The sequence below is a fragment of the Cannabis sativa genome, chromosome 9, assembly GCF_029168945.1.
Source record: "Cannabis sativa cultivar Pink pepper isolate KNU-18-1 chromosome 9, ASM2916894v1, whole genome shotgun sequence".
Classification (NCBI taxonomy): Eukaryota; Viridiplantae; Streptophyta; class Magnoliopsida; order Rosales; family Cannabaceae; genus Cannabis; species Cannabis sativa.
The window spans coordinates 55,665,666-55,685,315 of NC_083609.1; the positions used below are offsets into that span (position 1 = coordinate 55,665,666).

At 34.1% G+C, this 19,650-nt stretch overlaps 2 protein-coding genes across 4 annotated transcripts; one reads left to right on the forward strand and one right to left on the reverse strand.

Moving 5' to 3' along the window:
• Window positions 1–3,583: 3,583 nt before the first annotated feature.
• LOC115724166 (uncharacterized) lies at window positions 3,584–11,356 on the reverse strand. Of its 3 annotated transcripts, none has more exons than XM_030653634.2 (4): window positions 11,252–11,356; window positions 5,401–5,443; window positions 5,083–5,171; window positions 3,584–4,994 (listed from the first exon to the last, which is right to left on the reverse strand). In XM_030653634.2, exons 3-4 carry the CDS (start codon window positions 5,110–5,112, stop codon window positions 3,675–3,677), a joined length of 1,350 nt encoding a protein of 449 aa, XP_030509494.2. In that variant the 5' UTR covers window positions 5,113–5,171; window positions 5,401–5,443; window positions 11,252–11,356; the 3' UTR covers window positions 3,584–3,674. The 3 variants fall into 3 exon arrangements, with proteins under 3 accessions (XP_030509494.2, XP_060960229.1, XP_060960230.1); XM_061104246.1 differs by lacking the exon at window positions 11,252–11,356 and adding an exon at window positions 5,646–5,798; XM_061104247.1 differs by lacking the exon at window positions 11,252–11,356 and adding an exon at window positions 5,613–5,798.
• An 845-nt stretch (window positions 11,357–12,201) lies between these two features.
• On the forward strand, window positions 12,202–19,069 carry LOC115723369 (protein ACCUMULATION AND REPLICATION OF CHLOROPLASTS 3, chloroplastic). The gene is made up of 16 exons (XM_030652827.2): window positions 12,202–12,586; window positions 12,669–12,727; window positions 13,155–13,225; window positions 13,374–13,508; window positions 13,703–13,751; window positions 14,157–14,269; window positions 14,361–14,432; window positions 14,808–14,918; window positions 15,004–15,185; window positions 15,656–15,856; window positions 15,997–16,076; window positions 16,202–16,596; window positions 17,681–17,785; window positions 17,914–18,051; window positions 18,330–18,496; window positions 18,778–19,069. Exons 1-16 carry the CDS (start codon window positions 12,258–12,260, stop codon window positions 18,839–18,841), a joined length of 2,271 nt encoding a protein of 756 aa, XP_030508687.2. The 5' UTR covers window positions 12,202–12,257; the 3' UTR covers window positions 18,842–19,069.
• The last annotated feature ends 581 nt before the right edge of the window (window positions 19,070–19,650 follow it).

A 19,650-nucleotide genomic window follows, 5' to 3' on the forward strand; every position in this document is an offset into this window, starting at 1 on the left:
CTGTGGTGAAACATACATCAATAAGATTGTTGTTGAGTATTGTTGCAATCAATGATCTGGAATTGGAACAGCTAGATGTGAAGACAGCTTTTCTACATGGTGATTTGGAGGAGAATATACTAATGAAACAGCCTAAGGGATATGAAGTAAAGGGAAAGGAAGATTATGTTTGTCAGCTGAAGAGATCCTTGTATGGATTGAAGCAATCACCAAGGCAGTGGTACAAAAGGTTTGACGAGTTTGTACTCAGAAATGGTTTCAAAAGGAGCTCTTATGACAGCTGTGTTTATGTCAGAAGCAACAAAATTACTGCTTATCTCTTACTGTATGTGGATGACATGCTTATTGCATGTAAAGACATACAAGAGATAAACAAAATTAAAGCACTGCTGAACAAGGAATTCGAAATGAAAGACCTTGGTTCAGCCAAGAGAATCTTAGGTATTGACATCATTAGAGACAGGCCAAAGAGAATTCTTAAGTTGTCTCAACATGGTTACATATCTAAAATTCTCAACAGGTTTGGCTTCGATCAAGTCAAACCTGTCAAGACTCCCTACACACCACTGTTCAAAATGTCAAAATCACAGGCACCCAAGGATGATGAAGAAACTGAGTATATGAATAGGGTGCCTTACTCAAGTGTGGTGGGCAGTCTCATGTACCTCATGATCTGCACCAGACCAGATATCAGTTATGGTGTCAGCATGGTAAGCAGATTCATGGGACAACCTGGGAAGGAACATTGGAATGTGGTAAAATAGATTATGAGGTATTTACAAGGTACTAGACAACTGGGATTGGTCTATGGAGCAAATTCAGAATCTGTCAACATAGCAGGCTTTGTTGATTCTGATTATGCAGGTGATCTAGACACCAGAAGGTCACAATCTGGGTTTATTTTTCAGTCAAGTGGATGCTCTATTTGCTGGAAATCGAACCTACAATCCATTGTTGCTCTATCTACAACAGAAGCAGAGTACATTGCATGTACTGAAGCAGTGAAAGAAGCCCTATGGCTCAAAGGAATCTCCATGGAATTCGGTCTAGATCAGAGGTGCATAACTGTACAATGTGACAGTCAAAGTGCTTTGCACTTGAGCAAGAACCAAGTCTTCCATGAGAGAACTAAACACATAGATGTAAGGTTGCATTTTATCAGAGATGTGCTAATTGGAGGGAAAGTCAAATTGGAGAAGGTATCTACTGAGAACAATGCAGCTGATGTTCTAACTAAGGCACTTCCTACATCTAAGTTCTTTCACTGCTTGAAGCTGCTGAATGTGTTGGATGTCCAACAAGATTGATTTACAACATTGTTTGGATGTTATTTTGTGGATATTACTTGTCAAGGTGGAGATTTGTTAGACTAAGTGTGACTTTGTAATATGCCACATATGCAACTGTTTTAACTAACTCTTTCAGTTAGTTAAAACCGTTACTTTAGTCGGTTTCTCTAGTACCATACGTTAGCTATAAATACTATGTAATTGTAATGTAGAAACTAATCCTTTACTTGTAATTCAGATACATAATCAATAAAGATAGAAAGACTATTATTCAATCCTAGTTAAAATTTTCTGGTTTAACAATTGGCTTTGCCTACTGGTTTTGAGATCAAGTGTTTGTGGAATGTTCTTAGTTGTGTACTGAACTCTCTTGGTGTGAGAGATTGAACTCGAATTCTCCAACATGTATTTAAATAACATTAGTCATGCTCACTGTTATTCTTATACTTTGATGTTTCAATGCAATTTTCTTGACATTCTTTTTAGGTATTTAAAACTCACTATAAAATTGCATCAATAATAATCATTTTTAATGATTCTTTAGTTGTATTCACATAAATACAATTTTTTTTGACAAATATAAAATATTTACTTCAGGAAATTTTTGTCAAAATCTATATCGATATTAGATTACTTTTCATCGTCCTCAAATAATACAAGAACATATATATATATATATATAAATATGTATTCATCTCTTTCATTATATATCCATCAACTATATAATGAATATTACGTTTGCATGATCTTCAGGATATATGCAAGATTTTATTGAGGACGCATAATCATCAGGATATATACAATATTTTATTGATGATGCATAATCATCAAGATATATGCAATATTTTATCGATGATGCATAATTTTCAGGAGATATGCAATATTTTATCGAGGATGTATAATCTTTAGGATATATGCAATATTTTATCGAGGATATATAATCTTCTAGATATATGTATAATTTATATAGATTTTCTCTATCATATTATAGGCACATATATATTGTAAATATTATGAATGATAAGAACATAATATATACATATGAAATTAATAATAAATATATAAAAACATATACATAATATATATAATATATAGATATATAGATAAAAAGAAAAAGGAAATCAAATGATTCTTGAAATTGTTTCAGTCAGATGAATATATATAAATATATATTTAGTGTATCGTGACTTTGAAACAATTCAAGAACTTTAACAAAATACTTACAATGGGTCTTAGGCAGAGACTCATGCTTGAAGCTTGGGCAGAGACTCATCCTGATAACGTGTTATAAAATAATATAGAATAATATAAAATAAGTAAGAAGAAAAGAAGAAGAAGATGAAGAGAGAAAAAGAAACTGAATAAGAATTTTTCAGTTCTTTATTCCAATGGGGTGAACCCCTATTTATATAAATACAAGAGCGAAATATTAAGAAACTAAGAAAAAGAAAAACTAAAAAAAAAAAGGAATGTTAATTATAATAAATGGTAATAAATAAAAAATTTATACATCCACGTAATTATTAATATTTATAACAAGTCGTACATTAATTTTGATATTTTAAATAGTGATCTTGCATTTTCCACTTCCACAGTTTTATATTGTTTTCACTTTTCATGACAGATACAATTATTGTTGTTTGCAAATTTTTGCATTAAAACAGTAATAATATAAACCATAACGAAAGAGAATTATATATTGCAGCACATATATATGTAGTCTAAAATAATTTTGTAAATAAAATTATACAATTAACCGATATTTAATTTGATGTAATAGAATGTTAATGATAATAGTATTTGTATTTGATTTAGTGTAAAAATTTAATAGAATAATATATATTGACCAAAATATCTTTATTTTTTTTCAATCATTATTATTATAAAATATTTAAAAGAAAGGTTAGATTTTGACTTTCACTTTTTTTTTATATATATTTTGATTAAAATATTACATTATTTTTATAATAGAGTGTAATTGAGAATTACCTTGGTTTTTATATGTAATTATTATTCCAATGTAATAATAATGGATTACAAAAGTTAAGAAAAAAAAAACAAAAAAAAAAAAAAGCAAACAATATGATGAACATTACAATTATGGTAAACCAAACACTACCTTAGACACTAAAAAAAATTGACAGTATAAAGGTGTATATAGCTAATTTTTTTAATTGTTTTTAACAGTAAACATATTATCTAAATAATAATAAGTCATCTATATAAAGTTCACCTAAATAAAAATGTTGAAAGAAACGAACCAACAGTATTTTCTTTTTTAACTATGCACCAAATTTCATCTTTCAATAAAAGTAAAAATCAAGAAAAGATAGAATACTTTTGTTCTAATATTAATAGTAGTTATAAACATATGCAATTTTAAATCTAAATATCAGTTGGGTGATAGAGATCAGGGACTTGAGTAGGCCACCATGGATGCAAAAGAGAAACAACACTTACTCTTGAGGCGTATATTTTAGGTGGAAGATTACACAGAATTTCAATGTGACTCTGATTCTGGCCAAGCATTTGACATTGAAAGATCCTTATATCCTCCTTAGCTTTAAGAGTTTTATTCGATAATGAGAAAAAGAACACATCTCCATCATCCGGATGAAGAGCATGTATAGTAAGAAGCGAAGACAAGCTCATACAACATTCCGACATCTTCATTTGATCGTGATAATGCACTAAATTCCAATTACACATCTTATCATCATCAACTAATTCCCATGCCTTGAAAACAAAGAATTGTTTCCTTTTATACCAAAAGAATTGTGCTAGCCGCACCTTCCCCCGAACCACTCCAACATGTATTCTTGAACCCAAAGAACGCCAGTCATGGCCTAATTCCCGAGGCAAACCAACCAAATGGTATTGTTTTGAACAAATGTCTAATGCAACTAGGCCTTCAGTTTTGTACACACCATATGGCCAGTATACAATTCCATTGCTACCGACAATGGGTGTTCGATAAGAGCATCTGTCAAAGAGGGCCACTTCTGGAAAATTAAAAGTTGAAGAACTCCATTGTCCTGTCTCAGAAGAAAAAATTGTTAAATGAAGTAGAAATGGTGGTGAAACACTTGTTATATCATCCACCTCTGTGCTTATTTGGACTACCTTATACTTGATCTTACTATACTCAGATACTACTAATGCATATCTAGAACGACGATGAAAAGCGTTTGGAGAACGAGGAAGCTCAACAAACTGCCTTGTAAAAGGATTGCAAACAAACAAACATCCTTTAGGATATATTCCAACTAGCAACAAATCCTCAAACGACGACTCTAAGTATAAACCATTCTTGTACATCTTCCAAGGTAAAAAATTTAATGCCGCTTCTTGTCCATAGTGAAGAATCTTTGATCTCTCAGAAATATACTGCTCCGCAAAGAAATAATGATCAATCATAGCTAAGTTTGTAAATAGTAGAGTGAAAGGAAGAGATGGAGATGATGATGACGATGATGATGAGTTACAAAGCCTTTTCTGACGGTGATAATGATTGAATCTATGACTGAAATAGGCTTTGGAACGAGAAATAATTGAGAACCAACGCTTGCAAACATAAGAGCACTCCACTATACATCTAAAATCAGGAAGTCTTAGCAATATTTCCAAAAATATATCATCACCGAGAGTAGACATTAGTGACACTGAACATCCTTGTTCATTTGTTTTATGACTTTTTTTACACAGCTGATGAACAATGGTTTTAATTTGAGCTACACTTCTTTTTTCCAAAAAAATGATAAAATTAAATGAAGAGCTATTATAAGTGAATTACCTGATCATCCGAAGGGGGTATTTGGTCCATTAATCGTTCTTGATTCTTGATATGAGCATGTAATTATGTAGGAGATCCACAACTAGCTTCTAATAAAATGTACTCATTCAATTAAAATAAGAATAACCATAAGCAAAGAAAGGAAAACTCAATAAATAATACCATTTATCTTTTCAAATCAACTGCAATTGAAAAATTTAAACAAAACATACACACTAACTCTCTACTCTTCAAATATTCTCTAATTTTCCAATTCTATGACAGTGGCATATAGATAGTCTAGAAGAATAAATGCTTTAATTTAACAAAAACAGGTACCTTACACTTAAGATCGGATGAATGAGTGAATATCAAAACTAGGCTGCACAATTAAAAGAAAAATGATGTTAAACTTAACAAATTGATCATATTTTTAATGCATTAGTTTCGAAAACAAAGCAATGAACAAAATAAACATTAATTTTCGTACAAACTAAGGGCAGGGGCAAACAATGTGTTTCTTTCTGGAAAAAAAAAAAAAAAATCCAAATCTGAAAAGATCCACATTCCTACAAATCTTTTACATTATACATATGGCTACGGATTTTATGGAGGCAAGATTATCCGGTCGTCTCCATAAAACATATAAGAGAATCCAAAAGAGTAGCTCAAATGGTCAGGTATGTGGTTTGCTCCAACAAGGTCCGAGGTTCGAGTCCTCTCCTAAATACCTACATAGCAATATTAGAGCAGAGAAACTGGAGAAAAGGAATTTTTATTATTCTGTGATAAAATGGAAAAATACAATTACAAGCCTTATATAGGCAGAGAAAGGATGTAGGGAGATAACAGAACCAACTAACAGGACTGACACAATCTAACAGACATAACCGACTAACTGTTTGTATAACTAATTCTTGATAGGCCCCTTCAAGATGGAGTGTACAAGTTTTGTAGACCCATCTTGGACACAATGGTCTTGAATTGATGCGGGAAAAGTGGCTTAGTTAGGATATCGGCTAAGTTTGCTGAAGAAGAGACATGATTCATTTTGATGCAGCCTTTGGTGATCTTCTCTCTTACAATGTGGCAGTCTATTTCAACATGTTTGGTTCGCTCATGATAAACTGGATTCTCTGCTATGTGGATGGCGGCTGTATTGTCACAGAATAAAGTGGAGGGAAGTTGGTGTTGGATGTTGAAGTCTTTGATGATGGATTGTAACCAAGTTAACTCACAGGTAGCATTGGCCATAGCCCTATATTCTGCCTCAGCTGAGGAACGAGAGACAGTAGTTTGTTTTTTGGATTTCCATGAAATGAGAGATGGGCCGAGAAAGATACAATATCCTGAAATGGATCTTCGAGTATCAAGACAAGCGCCCCAATCGGCATCTGCAAAGGCTTGGAAATGAGGTGTGGGGCAAGTAGCATGGAAAAATAAACCTTGCCCAGGAGAAGCTTTGATATATTGTAAGATGCGGTTTGCAGCATGCATATGAGGTTGTCGTGGGGCTTGGAGGAATTGGCTTAGTTTATTGACAGCAAAGCTTATATCCGGCCTAGTGATTGTGAGATATAAAAGTTTGCCTATTAAACTTCTGTATTGAGTGGGATTGGTTAAGAGAATACCATCATCATTGCTGAGTTTTATGTTAGGTTCCATAGGAGTGGTGGCTGGTTTGGAACCAAGACAGCCGGAGTCTTGTAGTAATTGAAGGGTAAAGGGCCTTTGAGTAACGGATATGCCTTTGGGGCATCGAGCAATTTCAAGGCCAAGAAAGAAGTAGAGGTTGCCGAGGTCCTTCAGTTTGAACCGTGCATCTAGTGATGAAATGAAGGTGTTCATTGCTGTGATGTTGTTTGTAGCAACTATGATATCATCTACATAGATGAGTAAAGCAAGGAAGGTGTCATTGTGATGGCGAATGAACAAGGAATGATCATTTTTGGATTGTTGGAAACCTTGTTGAAGGAGGGTAGTGCTTAGTTTGGCATACCATTGTCTAGATGCTTGTTTTAAGCCATATAGACTTTTCTTTAACTTGCAAACTGCATTTTTAGGGAGATCTCCTTTGGGAGTATATCCTTGTGGTAATTTCATATAAACTTCTTCATGTAAGTCTCCATGAAGAAAGGCATTATTTATGTCCATATGGTGTAAATGCCAATTTTTCATTGCAGCAAGAGCAAGGAGTAATTTTAGAGTATTGAATTTGGCCACAGGAGCATAGGTCTCAAAGTAGTCGATACCAGGTTGTTGGTTGTATCCTTTGGCGACAAGTCGGGCTTTACACCTTTGTAATGATCCATCGGGGTTTAGTTTCTTCTTGTAAACCCATTTATTTCCAATGGCATGATGGCCATCGGGTAAGGGAACAACAACCCAGGTGTCATTAGTTTCCAAAGCATCTATTTCATCATCCATGGCTCTATTCCAAATTGCAAGAAGTTTGGCTTCAGCATAGGTTCGTGGTTCAGGAAACTGTGCTGCAGTGAGAATGGCAGCAATAAATTTGGAGCTGAACCGATGATAAGAGAGAAATTTAGAGAGAGGGTGATCTGTGGTTGATGAAGTAGTAGTGAGGCAACTGTAGTCATTGAGGTGAGCTGGGGGATTAATGATTCTTCCTGACTTGGAAATTTTTTGAGCTTTTGGTGATGTAGCAGGGATGTTTATACCAGATTTTTGTATTTGAAGAGTAGGCTGGGAATTATTATATGTTTGGAAAGGAAAAAAAGTGTCAATATTGGGGTTGGGATCAGATGTTTGGTAAGGAAATATTGATTCATAAAAGATTACATCTCTAGAATGAAAGATTTGATGAGTTTGAATATCTAGAAGAGTGTAAGCCTTCATGTTTTCAGGATATCCTATGAAGACACAAGGTCTTGCCCGAGGAGCAAATTTGTGAGTATGAATTATGTGAGATCCATAGGCAAGGCAACCGAAATTTCTTAAGTGAGAATATTTTGGTGTTGTTTTATATAGTAATTCATAGGATGTAAGGTCTTTTAGTGTAACAGATGGGGTTCTATTTAGTAAATAGACACTAGTTTTTATCATATAACTCCAATATATTATTGGTATGTTTGATTGAAATGCAAGAGCCCTTGCAATATTTAAGATATGTTGGTGTTTGCGTTCAACAACCGCATTTTGTTGTGGCCTTCCAACACAAGAGTTGTAATGAATGGTGCCGTGTTTGCTGTAAAAATCTGTTAGGCATAATTCTTTTGCATTATCACTTCGAATGGATTTAATGCTAAGGTGGAATTGTGTAGAGACAAAGTTGAAAAAATTTTGTATTGTTTGAGGAGCTTCATATTTAGCTCTTAGGAAATAGATCCATGTGAACCTTGAATGGTCATCGACGATTGTCAAAAAATATTTGTACCCTTCGAAAGAGGGTGTAGGATATGGACCCCATATGTCGAGGTGTATTAGATCAAAAATTGCTTTAGAAAAATTATTATTAGATTGAAAAGGCAATTTCTTTTGTTTTGCCAAGTGACAAGTGGGACAATGAAAAGGAGTAGTAATTGCATGAGAAGAATGTAATTGTTTATTGATCTTATTTGTTATCAATACAGAAGGATGACCAAGGCGATTGTGCCATTGGTATTGATTTTGTTGTACATTACATGAAAAAGGAATACTAGGTGCAAGTTGGACAGCTTGCTTGAGGTAGTAAAGTTTGCCATATCTCTTAGCAATCCCAATCCTCGATGTCTGAGAAGGTCCCTGTATTATACAATCATTAGAAGTGAATTTTACTGTATGAGAAGTGTTGTCTAATAATGCATGAACTGATAAGAGATTGAATTTGAAACCAGGGACATATAAGACATTAAGTAGTGTAAGATGTTGATTAATTACAACAGTACCAACCTTTTCAATTTGAACAGAGTTTCCATTAGGTAAATTTACATATTTTGCATTGTGTATATTAGTGAAAGATTGAAAGCATTGTAAGTGAGCACAAACATGATGGGTTGCCCCACTATCAATGATCCAAGAATCGAAAGAAAAAGGGTCGAATGTACCAGAAAAATTGTTGGCAGCAGGAGTGTCAACAGTGGTGGAAGCATCTGTTGTAGGTTGGAGTTGTTGAGTTAACATATTGATGATCTGTTGGCATTGAGAATTGGTAAGCTGGGACTGAGAGATATCAATGCTGGGGGTGGAAACCTGCATTGTTTGGGGTGTCCGATTGGTTGAATTCTGGTCTGATTTTCTTGAAGTTGAGGGATCAGTTGGCTTTTTAGTGCCATATCCTGGAGGAAAGCCATGTAAGAAATAGCATTTGTCCTTGTAATGCCCAGGTTTTTGGCAGTGGGTACACATTGGACGGGGCTTTTTGTTTCTTGAAGTCTGATTGGCAGCAGGGGCAGATTCTGTGTTATTGGCTGCTGGTGTGGAAGTAGTAGTGGCAGCAAAGGTGGGGATGGTGCGATGACCAATGGTTCTTTGGCGTTCTTGATGGACAGTCATTGAAAAAACCCGGTTGAGAGGGGGACAAGGGTCAAGGAGTAAAATTTGGTCACGGACAGCATGGTAGCTTTCATTAAGTCCTTTAAGAAATTGAAGGACTTGATCATGGTTAGTATGTTCTTGGGACTGAGTTGCTGCAGCACAAGTGCAGGGAAGTTTTGGCCTCAATTGATGAATTTCATCCCAAATGGCCGTGAGCTTAGTGAAGTAAGAGCTGACAGAATCTTCCCCTTGATGAAGATAAGTAAGGGTTTCGTTGAGCTCAAAAATTCTTGGCCCATTCCCTTGATTAAACCGATTGTGAAGGACGGTCCACATCTCGGCAGCAGTGTCAAGGTACATGATGCTGCTTTTGATCTCAGGTGAGACCGAATGTAAGATCCAAGACATAACCATTTGGTTACATCGGATCCAAGAACCAAAGAGAGGATCATTAGAAGAAGGTTGAGAAAGTGTACCTTCAAGAAAGGGGGTTTTATTGCGGGCTCCAATGGAGATCTTGAAGTCTCTGCGCCACGGTTGAAAATTGCGATCTGTAAGAATCGGAGTGGCAAGAACGAGCCCTGGATGGTCTGCACTACTCAGGTAATAGGGACTTCTGATATCTTCGTAGGCAGGGCGATCGGATTGAGTGTGTTGAACAGGTGGAGGAGCTGGTGACTGAGCTCGGTTGTTGTTGTTATCAGCGGAAGTCTGAGATGGTTGGGGATCGATCGGAGCAGGGGCATCGACCACGGGATCGGTGGAAGTAGCCGAGATGGTTGCTCGTGTCCTCACCATGGATGAAGGCGTGAAAAAAACTTGAAGAAAAGTTTGAAGATCTAGGCAATTTCTTCTGATACCATATTAGAGCAGAGAAACTGGAGAAAAGGAATTTTTATTATTCTGTGATAAAATGGAAAAATACAATTACAAGCCTTATATAGGCAGAGAAAGGATGTAGGGAGATAACAGAACCAACTAACAGGACTGACACAATCTAACAGACATAACCGACTAACTGTTTGTATAACTAATTCTTGATAAGCAATTGTTATAGTTTCCTGGTTCCTAAATATTGAAAGGTAATGTGAGGATCCTAATTAAAAAAAAAATATGAAAACATGTAAGAGAATTGTTAAAAGACATTAGAGTATTCCAACATTACTCTAAAGTTAGCAATAATATAATTTAATACCATTTTCAGTAGCATTAGTGCCTAATGACAATGCAAAGTAGCATTGTAAGCTGAAAAGCCATATCATCTATCCAAAATTGCTAGAGGTATAGTTGGGAATGACTACATGAAAAGCTATATCATCTATTTTATATGGTGTGAAACAGAAATTGGGTTCTTCATGGACTAAATAGAGCAGATATACAGTTAATAACAATAACAATTATTATATTTACTGTATCAAAATTCAAAGCAAAATATTACAGACATAATTTGGGTTTTTAGAAAACATGTTTAAGCTTTGCAGATTATTCTGTATATCTAGCATCTATGTAAAAATGTCTTCTCAACCACTTGATTCACTCATTTAACATTTTCCTTTTTAAATAGAAAATTCCATCATGTATTGAAAAACCATTTAATCAATCATCAATGAGACTCAAATATATGTAGATCGTCATGGCATATACAAAAACTGAAAAAGTAGATCAAAATAAAAAATAAAAAAAAATATATAAAAAAAAGAAAGAAACTACTGAATTTCGTCCACTGCCCACTTGAAGAAGGATTATACCAGTTCTTCTACCTGTGCATGGAAGAAGATGGTTGCGTTTAGAAATGAGTTTGAAAAGAAAAAAAAAATACAGTACACAAAGAAGAAGAAGAAGAAGGAGGTAATTTCTAGTGGGTTGGGTTTACCGGGCTTGGCTTATAAGGGCTTGCATACAAATAAAACTTTTGTTTACAAAAATATACATATTTTTGAAAAGTAAGAATTTCATAATAACACACTACATTTTAAAACAGTGTATGTACCTAAATTTTTATGTTTATAACGGGTATAAATTTAATGTTTATTTTTAGCTGCATAAGTACCTAATATTTGTAAAATTGTAATTTTTTTTTCAGCTTTATCAGTACAGACTCTGTTTTAAATTTGTTAAAAGAATATTTAAAAGTGATTGATACTGTGTATTTGTGTATTTCTGTCTACACCCAACAATTTTAAATTTGAGCTTTATATGTGTTAATAGTTTAAGATAAAATACAGTTATACAAATATTAGGTATTTATATAGTTAAAAATAAATATTAAATTTATGTCACTTATAAACTTAAAACTTGAGTACTTATACCACTATTTATCTTAATAATTACTCAAAAATTCATATTATCTTATTTGACTAATTATGAACATAATAGGTTAATACTAATTTATACTTTATGTTTTATAAAAATTATCATTTGAAATATTTATTTTATCAAATAACAAAATTAATTATGTATTTTTTAAAATAATATAAATCCCAACTAAGCTCAATTTTAATATAATTAATTCCAGAATAATTTTTATAAATATATAAAATATAATTAATTTTGTAGTAACAGATTTAGATTAGATTTTTATTAAATATTTTTAAAAAATACAAAATCTATTGCAAAATATTGTTTTTAACTAGGTCCGAAGAAAATATATAATTTTTTTTCTCTTTTTTAATTTTCACTTATGATTATATTCTGTATGGTTCCCTCCTAATCTGTTAGCCATGGAGCTCTCTTCGCTTCTGAGTTTGGGTTCATGGTCGAGGGTTCCTCTTTCCCCTTCCCTACTAAACCCCAATCTCTTCTTCCACCGCTCCAATAATCTCTCTCTCACTTGGAATTGGAACCTTCCCACCTCCAACCCTCATCTTCTTCCAATCGCAGCCACTTCCACCAACCATTCTTCTTCCCCAAATGCCAGAGCCCAACCTCATTTTCGGGACTTCTGGAGTGATTCTCAGTTCGTTGAAGTCATCGCCATTGGCAGTCGCAAGGATGCGGTTCTCAATTTCTGTCTCGATTCGCCATTTCAGTCTTCGTCTCTGCGATACTGGTCACCCATTTAACTTGTTCGTTGCTTTTCTATGGTGCTCCGGCTGTGTATATTTATAATCTAATACTCTGTTTTCTTACAGGAACTTTGTGGTTAAGGACTCGACCAATGTGCAATTACAGCAACGGGTTCTTGGAAAAGGTTTTTTTTTTTCTTCAGCTTTGTTTCTGTTAAAGTTTTTATATTCATGAATTCAAACTTATATTCATTGAACAGTGAAGAAGTTAGTGAACTCTAAGCTTGAATGAATGTTTCAGGGAGCCACTTAAAATGCTCTAGCTAATTGTATGTTAAATTCAAACTATAATGGAAAATCATATAGCAATTAATGTATCAATTATACACTCATAAGTCATAACCAAAAGAGTATAATGTATGTTATGTTTGAGTTTGGCCATAGTTTTTTTTTTTTTTCCTCTTCTTTTGACATTGGGGGTATCCGAATCGAATTTGGGACCTCCTCTGTCATAGTTGCATCTGTGATTTTCTTATTTAAGCATTTTTATTCTTTATTTTCTCAAGCAATATGTTGACTGATCAATTTTGTTGTTGCCTTACTTTGTTGCAGATTCAGATTCAGATTCGATAAATCTTGAAGTTCCGCCATCTTTAACATCATCGTCAAAGATCATAATCCTTGTTTGTACATTTCTTAGCCATTAATCTTTTATTCCTGATGCTATTTTCCAGAGTATATTTCCCTGATCATAGAGGGCTTGTTGGAGAGATGTTGTTCGTGTAGTTATGATTATATTTTACTCATGTTGTTCTGTTTCTTTTGGTTTAGGTGGCAAGCGCTGGTTATGGTGTAGATCACATGCTAGCAGTTGATATTCTAAAGAAAATAAGATCCGCAAATGGGTTTACTGTTGCTATTGTCTTGGAGCCATTCAACTTTGAAGGACAGAGGCGGCTTGATGAGGTTGTATGAATGAAGTTAGAAATAAGTTGCTTGCTAAGGAAATGCATTATTGAAATTATATTTGTATTGTATCTGTGAATATAATCTTTTCTTTTGATGTATTATCTTGGTGACAATTTTTACAGTAGTGCATTGTTGGTATTGTATCCGAATATAATATCTTTTATTCACTTTCTTTATAATTTGGTTTTCAGGTCAAAAGTTTGATGGAAAAAATTAAGGAGCATACTAATTTATTAATTGGTGAGCAATGTCTTATTGATCTTGTTGTTAGCTAATATTTTCTTTTCATCAATGTAAATAGTTTTTGGGTAGAGCATATGTTAGAATGTGCAGCTTATGTCTTTCATCATCTAATCCATCCTTGCATATCCCGATATGCATTTTTTTTTTGGTAAAGTTTTGATGATATTTGTATGTAGGGTAAAATGACTTTCATGGTAATTCATGATTCTGCACCTATTGCATGAGAGTTCTACACTCGCTGAGAGTAGAACAAAAAAGAAGAGAAAATTGGAAGAAAATCTGAAGTCCTTTTTGCTATTATTATTATTATTATTATTATTAAAAACTGAATAACTTTACATAGAAACTGGGTGATATGCTACTTGCCATGCTGACTAGATTGTGGTATTTTTGTACTTGCAGATCTTGACACCAACAAGTTACTGAAAAAGGATTTGGTTACACTAGATGAGGCTGTAAAGACTGCAAATAATGCTGTCTTGCTTGCCATTACTTCTGTATCTGTTCTCAAATCTGTAAGTTTACTTCTTTACCATCTTTTTGCCTTGGAAGTTCGTAATACCCTTGCTGACTTTGCTGAACTTGGATATTGCTGAAATTTTGTAGGATATGCTGACAAAGCTTATTGGTTCATCATGTAATGATTTGCGAGAGATCAAAGTTCCAGAAATTTTTAGTGTAAGTCTCTAGAACCACAACCATCTTTACCTATTTTGGTTCCAGAAATATTGCAATTTCTGTAATGCGAACACTACTTTAAAAAATTATAAAATAAAACAGTGTAATATGATATCATATATTCTAATATTTCTTATTATTGTTGTTGTTATTTTTTTTTATTTTTTTTAATTAGGTAATAACTACATCCAAGTTCTAATGCTGTTTTAATTCTCCTTGTGAATAACTACATTCAAGATCAGTGAAAACTTGTATCTTTATTATTGAATAAAACAAAAGAAAACTAGACTTCAGAAAATAGTGGAATCAGTTCAACACTCCTATATCTTTGGTTTTCCTGGTCCTCTTACTTATGGGGAATGCTTTTATATGTAGATCCTGGAAAGATATAAAGAAGCAAAGATTGGATTTGGAGCTGGTTACAACATTAAGAGTTCAGTTTTACAGTCCATGTATGATTGTCCTTTCCTCGGTGTAGGTGTCAAGGTAAAAATTGTATGTACTTGATGGGTTTACACCAATGCTTTGATTTGTTATTGCTGTAAGTTAATTAAAATTCTATGGTGCATAGGACTTGAATGGCGTGGTTATTTGCATAGTTGCAAGTTCAAGTATCATTGGCAAAAATGATACAGATGCATTTGTGCATAGTTTTCGCCAGACCACAGAATATACAAAGGAAATATTGATATCCACTATTTATGAACCCAGTCTGGAGCCTGACCTGATTGTAACAACGATTCTTGTTATTGGGTAAGACTCATGTTTAGTATGATAACACTTATTGAAAGGTGAAAGCTTATAAATGAACCTGCTTATGGTGTAGGGTCAAGGACTCTAATTTTGTTGAATTTCTCTTTTGGTCATTTAAGTTACTTTCTTTAAGATTACTTTTTCTAAATTGACATTTTTATGTTTTTGAATTTGATTTATAAATTTATTTTTGCATTAAAAATTATTAAATACTTGAAACCTGATGTTGTCTTTTGTTCTTCTCCTCCCTACCAATTTTTCTTCTTTGTTGTTTCTTTCTGCTTCATTCTCATTGGTTGTCATACAAAGTGGTGCTAGCCTGCTAGGAGCCTAGGTCTTTCTTTGCATTGTTATATGCTTTGTGTTTTTAGTAGCAAGTTTGTGCTCCTCACTTATTTTTGGCTATTTAATAATTTTGATTAGTTTATGTAATTCTTTTACTTGCTGAGTTTACTTTATGCAATTACCAGGTTTACTGAACAACAGGTTTCTCAGGAAACTGGTATATTGACTAGACTTGCCCAGCGTTTTCCATTCATCTTTAGGCTTCTGAGGAGAAGCCAATCAAGTGAAACCCAGGGAAATAGTTTACCTGAGGGAGCATTTTCTTCTGATGAGATAGATTCGCCAGAAGTGATGGAAAATGTAGAGGCTGCTGAAGGTTTTGTAAGGTACTCTGAAAACATTCAGAAAATATTGAGCAACTACAATGAGTTTTCTTTAATGCGTAACTAATTTTCTACATTTGAATTAATTTATGATTTATGCGTACAATCAATATAAATGTGTCTTGTATTTGGAACTGTAACAGTGAATCCGAACAAGCTGAGGATGGGTTCTCTGAGGCTTGTATGGATTCTTTCAGTTATTCTGATCAACCACTCACGGAAGGTATCTATTAGGTTTTCTGTTCAAATTTAAAATTACTAGTTTTCAGTTTTATGGAGTTGTAATTTCTTTCTGCTAGCTTCATCCTTAAATTCAAAAAGTGAAAAATATTTTTTTTATTTGACTAGAAATTCCCACTTTCCAAAGAGAGGAGCTTGTTAGTTGGAATGTGGGGACGGGGCATCAAATTGCACAGGAGTGGGCCAAAGAAAGAGCAGCTGAAGCGGGAGCTACTTCAACGTTTGATAAGCTAAGCATCTTCTGTCTTCCAGTTGGTGTGAAACCAGTAGTGTTGAAAGATAGATTTGATATCTCATCAAAAAACCCAATGCCAAATGCTGAGGGTATTCTGAAATCAAATCCAGGTGCCAATTCAAGTATAGCTCCTTGGAATGAGTTGACTGACACAGGCCTTGAAGCAATGAAGGATTTATATAATACAGCTTCAACACTCCTAAAAGGGAACTCTTCTGATCCTCCTAAAAAACAAAGACTTCTTTCTGTTCGTGCAGCATCTATGCTGGTACTGCATGTCACCTTCTTTCTTTAATTTGCTATGTTGAAGTTGCATGGTATACTTGTCATTTTTTGCCGGTTAGCTGTCTCTTTTTATACATCTATTGCTGAAATTGAATGGAAATACTAGGAAAATGCACAAATTGATAACCCTGGTTCTTCGGGGGGCCAGAGGCCTCCTGATAGCTCAAAGCTTACCACAATTCACGAACACCTTTCTTGTCCTTCCTCTCGCCCCTTCTCTACGTTTATATAATACTCTAACCACCCAATTACCCCTGCTAAACAAACCAGTCATTCTACTCATGACTGTTGTCCTATAATAACCCATTCCTAAAGTAGGATTTTTTTTCTTGTTTTTTAGTAGAATAAGAAAGAAGGCCTTATTTGGAATAAAGGTGTTTCCTTAGCTTTTGTCATGTACATTCCTTGTACATTATTTAGTTTTGAATTGACTAATATTGCAGACAGTACTAGACTACTAGTTAACTAAAGCTGCAGTTCACCAAAGCATTAATGCTTCTTATGTGCTGCAGTTTCCAATGACATTTTATCGAGTATAAGTAGAGGTTGAGTATGATTCATATAATTTATCTCCTATCAAAACCATTGGAGCATTTTCCATTTGGTTGTGCCAATTTCCTATTAAGAAATGCTATAGGGCACCAGTGAGGTGCCTAGGACCACCACGAGGTATCATACCACCATTGGTCTAATTAAATATCAAGTGCTACATATTTTAATATAATTATTATTGAAAATCCATAATCTTTCGCAAGGTGCCAGTTTGTGGTGGTGTTAGGCACTATTGGTACCTAATAGCTGCTCTTTCCTATTCGTCTCTGCTTTTCAATAATTTATTTGTTTTCCATGATTTTTCAACGTAAGTATTCTATCTCTATGATTCTCTATTAGTAAAAACTGTAATTGGCTCATATTTGGGTGGCTGTTCTTGTATGTGTTCTGCCTGGTTATATACCTTATTAATTACATTTTGTATCAACTTAGGCTTTTAAATGATATATTGGTTTCTTCGAGTGCCCAGTTGCCAGTAGTTGAGGATTTAGTTCTCGTTGTTTTGTTTAAAACAGGAAGCAGAACGTGATTCACCAAAAAATTGGAGTCCTACTGTGAAGATGAAATATAGAGGAGGAATTTACAGAGGACGATGCCAAGGAGGTATTCCTGAAGGAAAGGTACTTTTAATTCATAACCTTAGTAATTAGGCAGACTTTGAATCCTGAATGTTTTTTTCTTTCCTTTTTTCTTTTCTTCTCTGAAATTTATAAAATGAATTAAGAGCTGTTCTATAAAATTTATACAGGGCCGTTTGGTTCTTGAAGATGGAAGCATATATGATGGAATGTGGAGATATGGCAAGAGGTCAGGTTCGGGCACATTCTACTTCAGTAACGGGGATGTATTCCAGGGTTCTTGGAGAGATGATGTCATGCATGGGAAGGTGTGTCTCTTTTGATTTAGTTTGAACTTGAAAGGCCAGCTTGCATGATACCTAATTTTACAAGGCACTGAGGCAGTTATACTTTTGTTTGGCCTTACTTTGTTATGAAATTCATACATTTTTATGAGATCTACAGTTTCTTTGTTTGTTCTATTTGCTGGTTGATATTGTTTTTGCTGTGTTTATATTTATTTTTAAAACTATGTCAGTTGACCTACGAGACAAATTTACCATACCTCCTGAACCATATTTTTGTTTCCCCATCTGTTGTCATTTAGGGGTGGTTTTATTTCCACTCTGGAGATAGATGGTTTGCAAACTTCTGGAAGGGAAAGGCTAATGGTGAAGGCCGCTTCTATTCCAAGTCCGGGGAAGTCCTTTTTGGTCATTTCCAGGATGGATGGCGACATGGCGAGTTCATTTGTATTGATGTGGATGGAAGAAGGTTCGTAACACTTCACCCTTCTATTTGTTTCTCCAAGGTGTAGATTGCTGCTCCTGCCTTGTTTGATAGGGATAGCTTCTATTTTTCTGTGAATATATGTTCCACCTCCAGACTCTCTACAGCATCATCTTAAGGCAATTAAAATCCTACACACACGTTTGATTTGATTATTGGCTCGAAACAAAGTTTGACGTTCGAGTCCTTTCTGAATACCTACATAGCAACTGTTATAGTTTCTTGATATTTCTACCTTGATTTATTTTATCTTTTTCTTGTTACAGGTGTATTGAGAACTGGGATGAAGGTATTCTTATAAGCCGTAGCCCATTAGAGTCTCATATCTAATCTGGTGTCTCAACTCTTAATATATATTTATATATACTATATGTGAATATTCATTATTATTGGTGAAAGCATAGGTAGATAGTGATGTATCATATCATGTATGTATTGATTTGAAAACCAAATCCAAATCAAAGCTGTATGTGGTCCTCCCTGTATCTGCATCCACACTTAAAGTTGTTCATCATTATAGTTTATATATATCTATAATATAATTTTTTTACTCTTTTATACGACGTAGCAAAAAATATTGTATGGGGTTGAGTGTGATTGGATAATGTGTTAGAATAAAGTATAATTTGGTAGGGAGATCCAAGAAGAGATGGCAGTGGTGTGGAGATCTTAACATGGCTAAATGTAATATAATATCATTGTGTGAATGGAGATTATCGAGAGCAATGTTGGAGTGAAGTTTACGTAGGCTCAAGCCCCCTTTATTTTCTTTGCATTAAATACATTCCTTAGAATAAGGAGTGAATTTTTAAAAAATAAACTCTTGAACATACAAAAATGGCTCCCTATGATGAAGGATGGATAGAGAGTGGTTTAGTAGGTCGTAAAAGGATTGTATTATATTAAATAATTAGAAAAATTATATTTGGTTAAAATTTTGTATTGTATTAATTATTACGATAAAAATTTTTAAATGCAATTCGAATTGTATTATTCAATACATAACAAATGATTCGTATTAGTTAGTATTAGAATATTTAGAGTATGGCGTAGGGGACTCAGACCCTTGATTTAGTCTTTGTTCTTGGAATTGGATCCCGTCTCGAATCCAGATCCACTCGAACTTCGAACTCGGACTA

Coding starts and splice junctions, on each gene's coding strand:
- LOC115724166 (XM_030653634.2), bottom strand. CDS start 5,112: ATGGACCAAATACCCCCTTCGGATGATCAG. Junction 4,995..5,082: donor TACCCCCTTCGGATGATCAG/GTAATTCACTTA, acceptor ATTGTTCATCAG/CTGTGTAAAAAAAGTCATAA.
- LOC115723369 (XM_030652827.2), top strand. CDS start 12,258: ATGGAGCTCTCTTCGCTTCTGAGTTTGGGTTCATGGTCGAGGGTTCCT. Junction 13,752..14,156: donor GCATACTAATTTATTAATTG/GTGAGCAATGTC, acceptor TTGTACTTGCAG/ATCTTGACACCAACAAGTTA. Junction 17,786..17,913: donor GAGGTATTCCTGAAGGAAAG/GTACTTTTAATT, acceptor AAATTTATACAG/GGCCGTTTGGTTCTTGAAGA.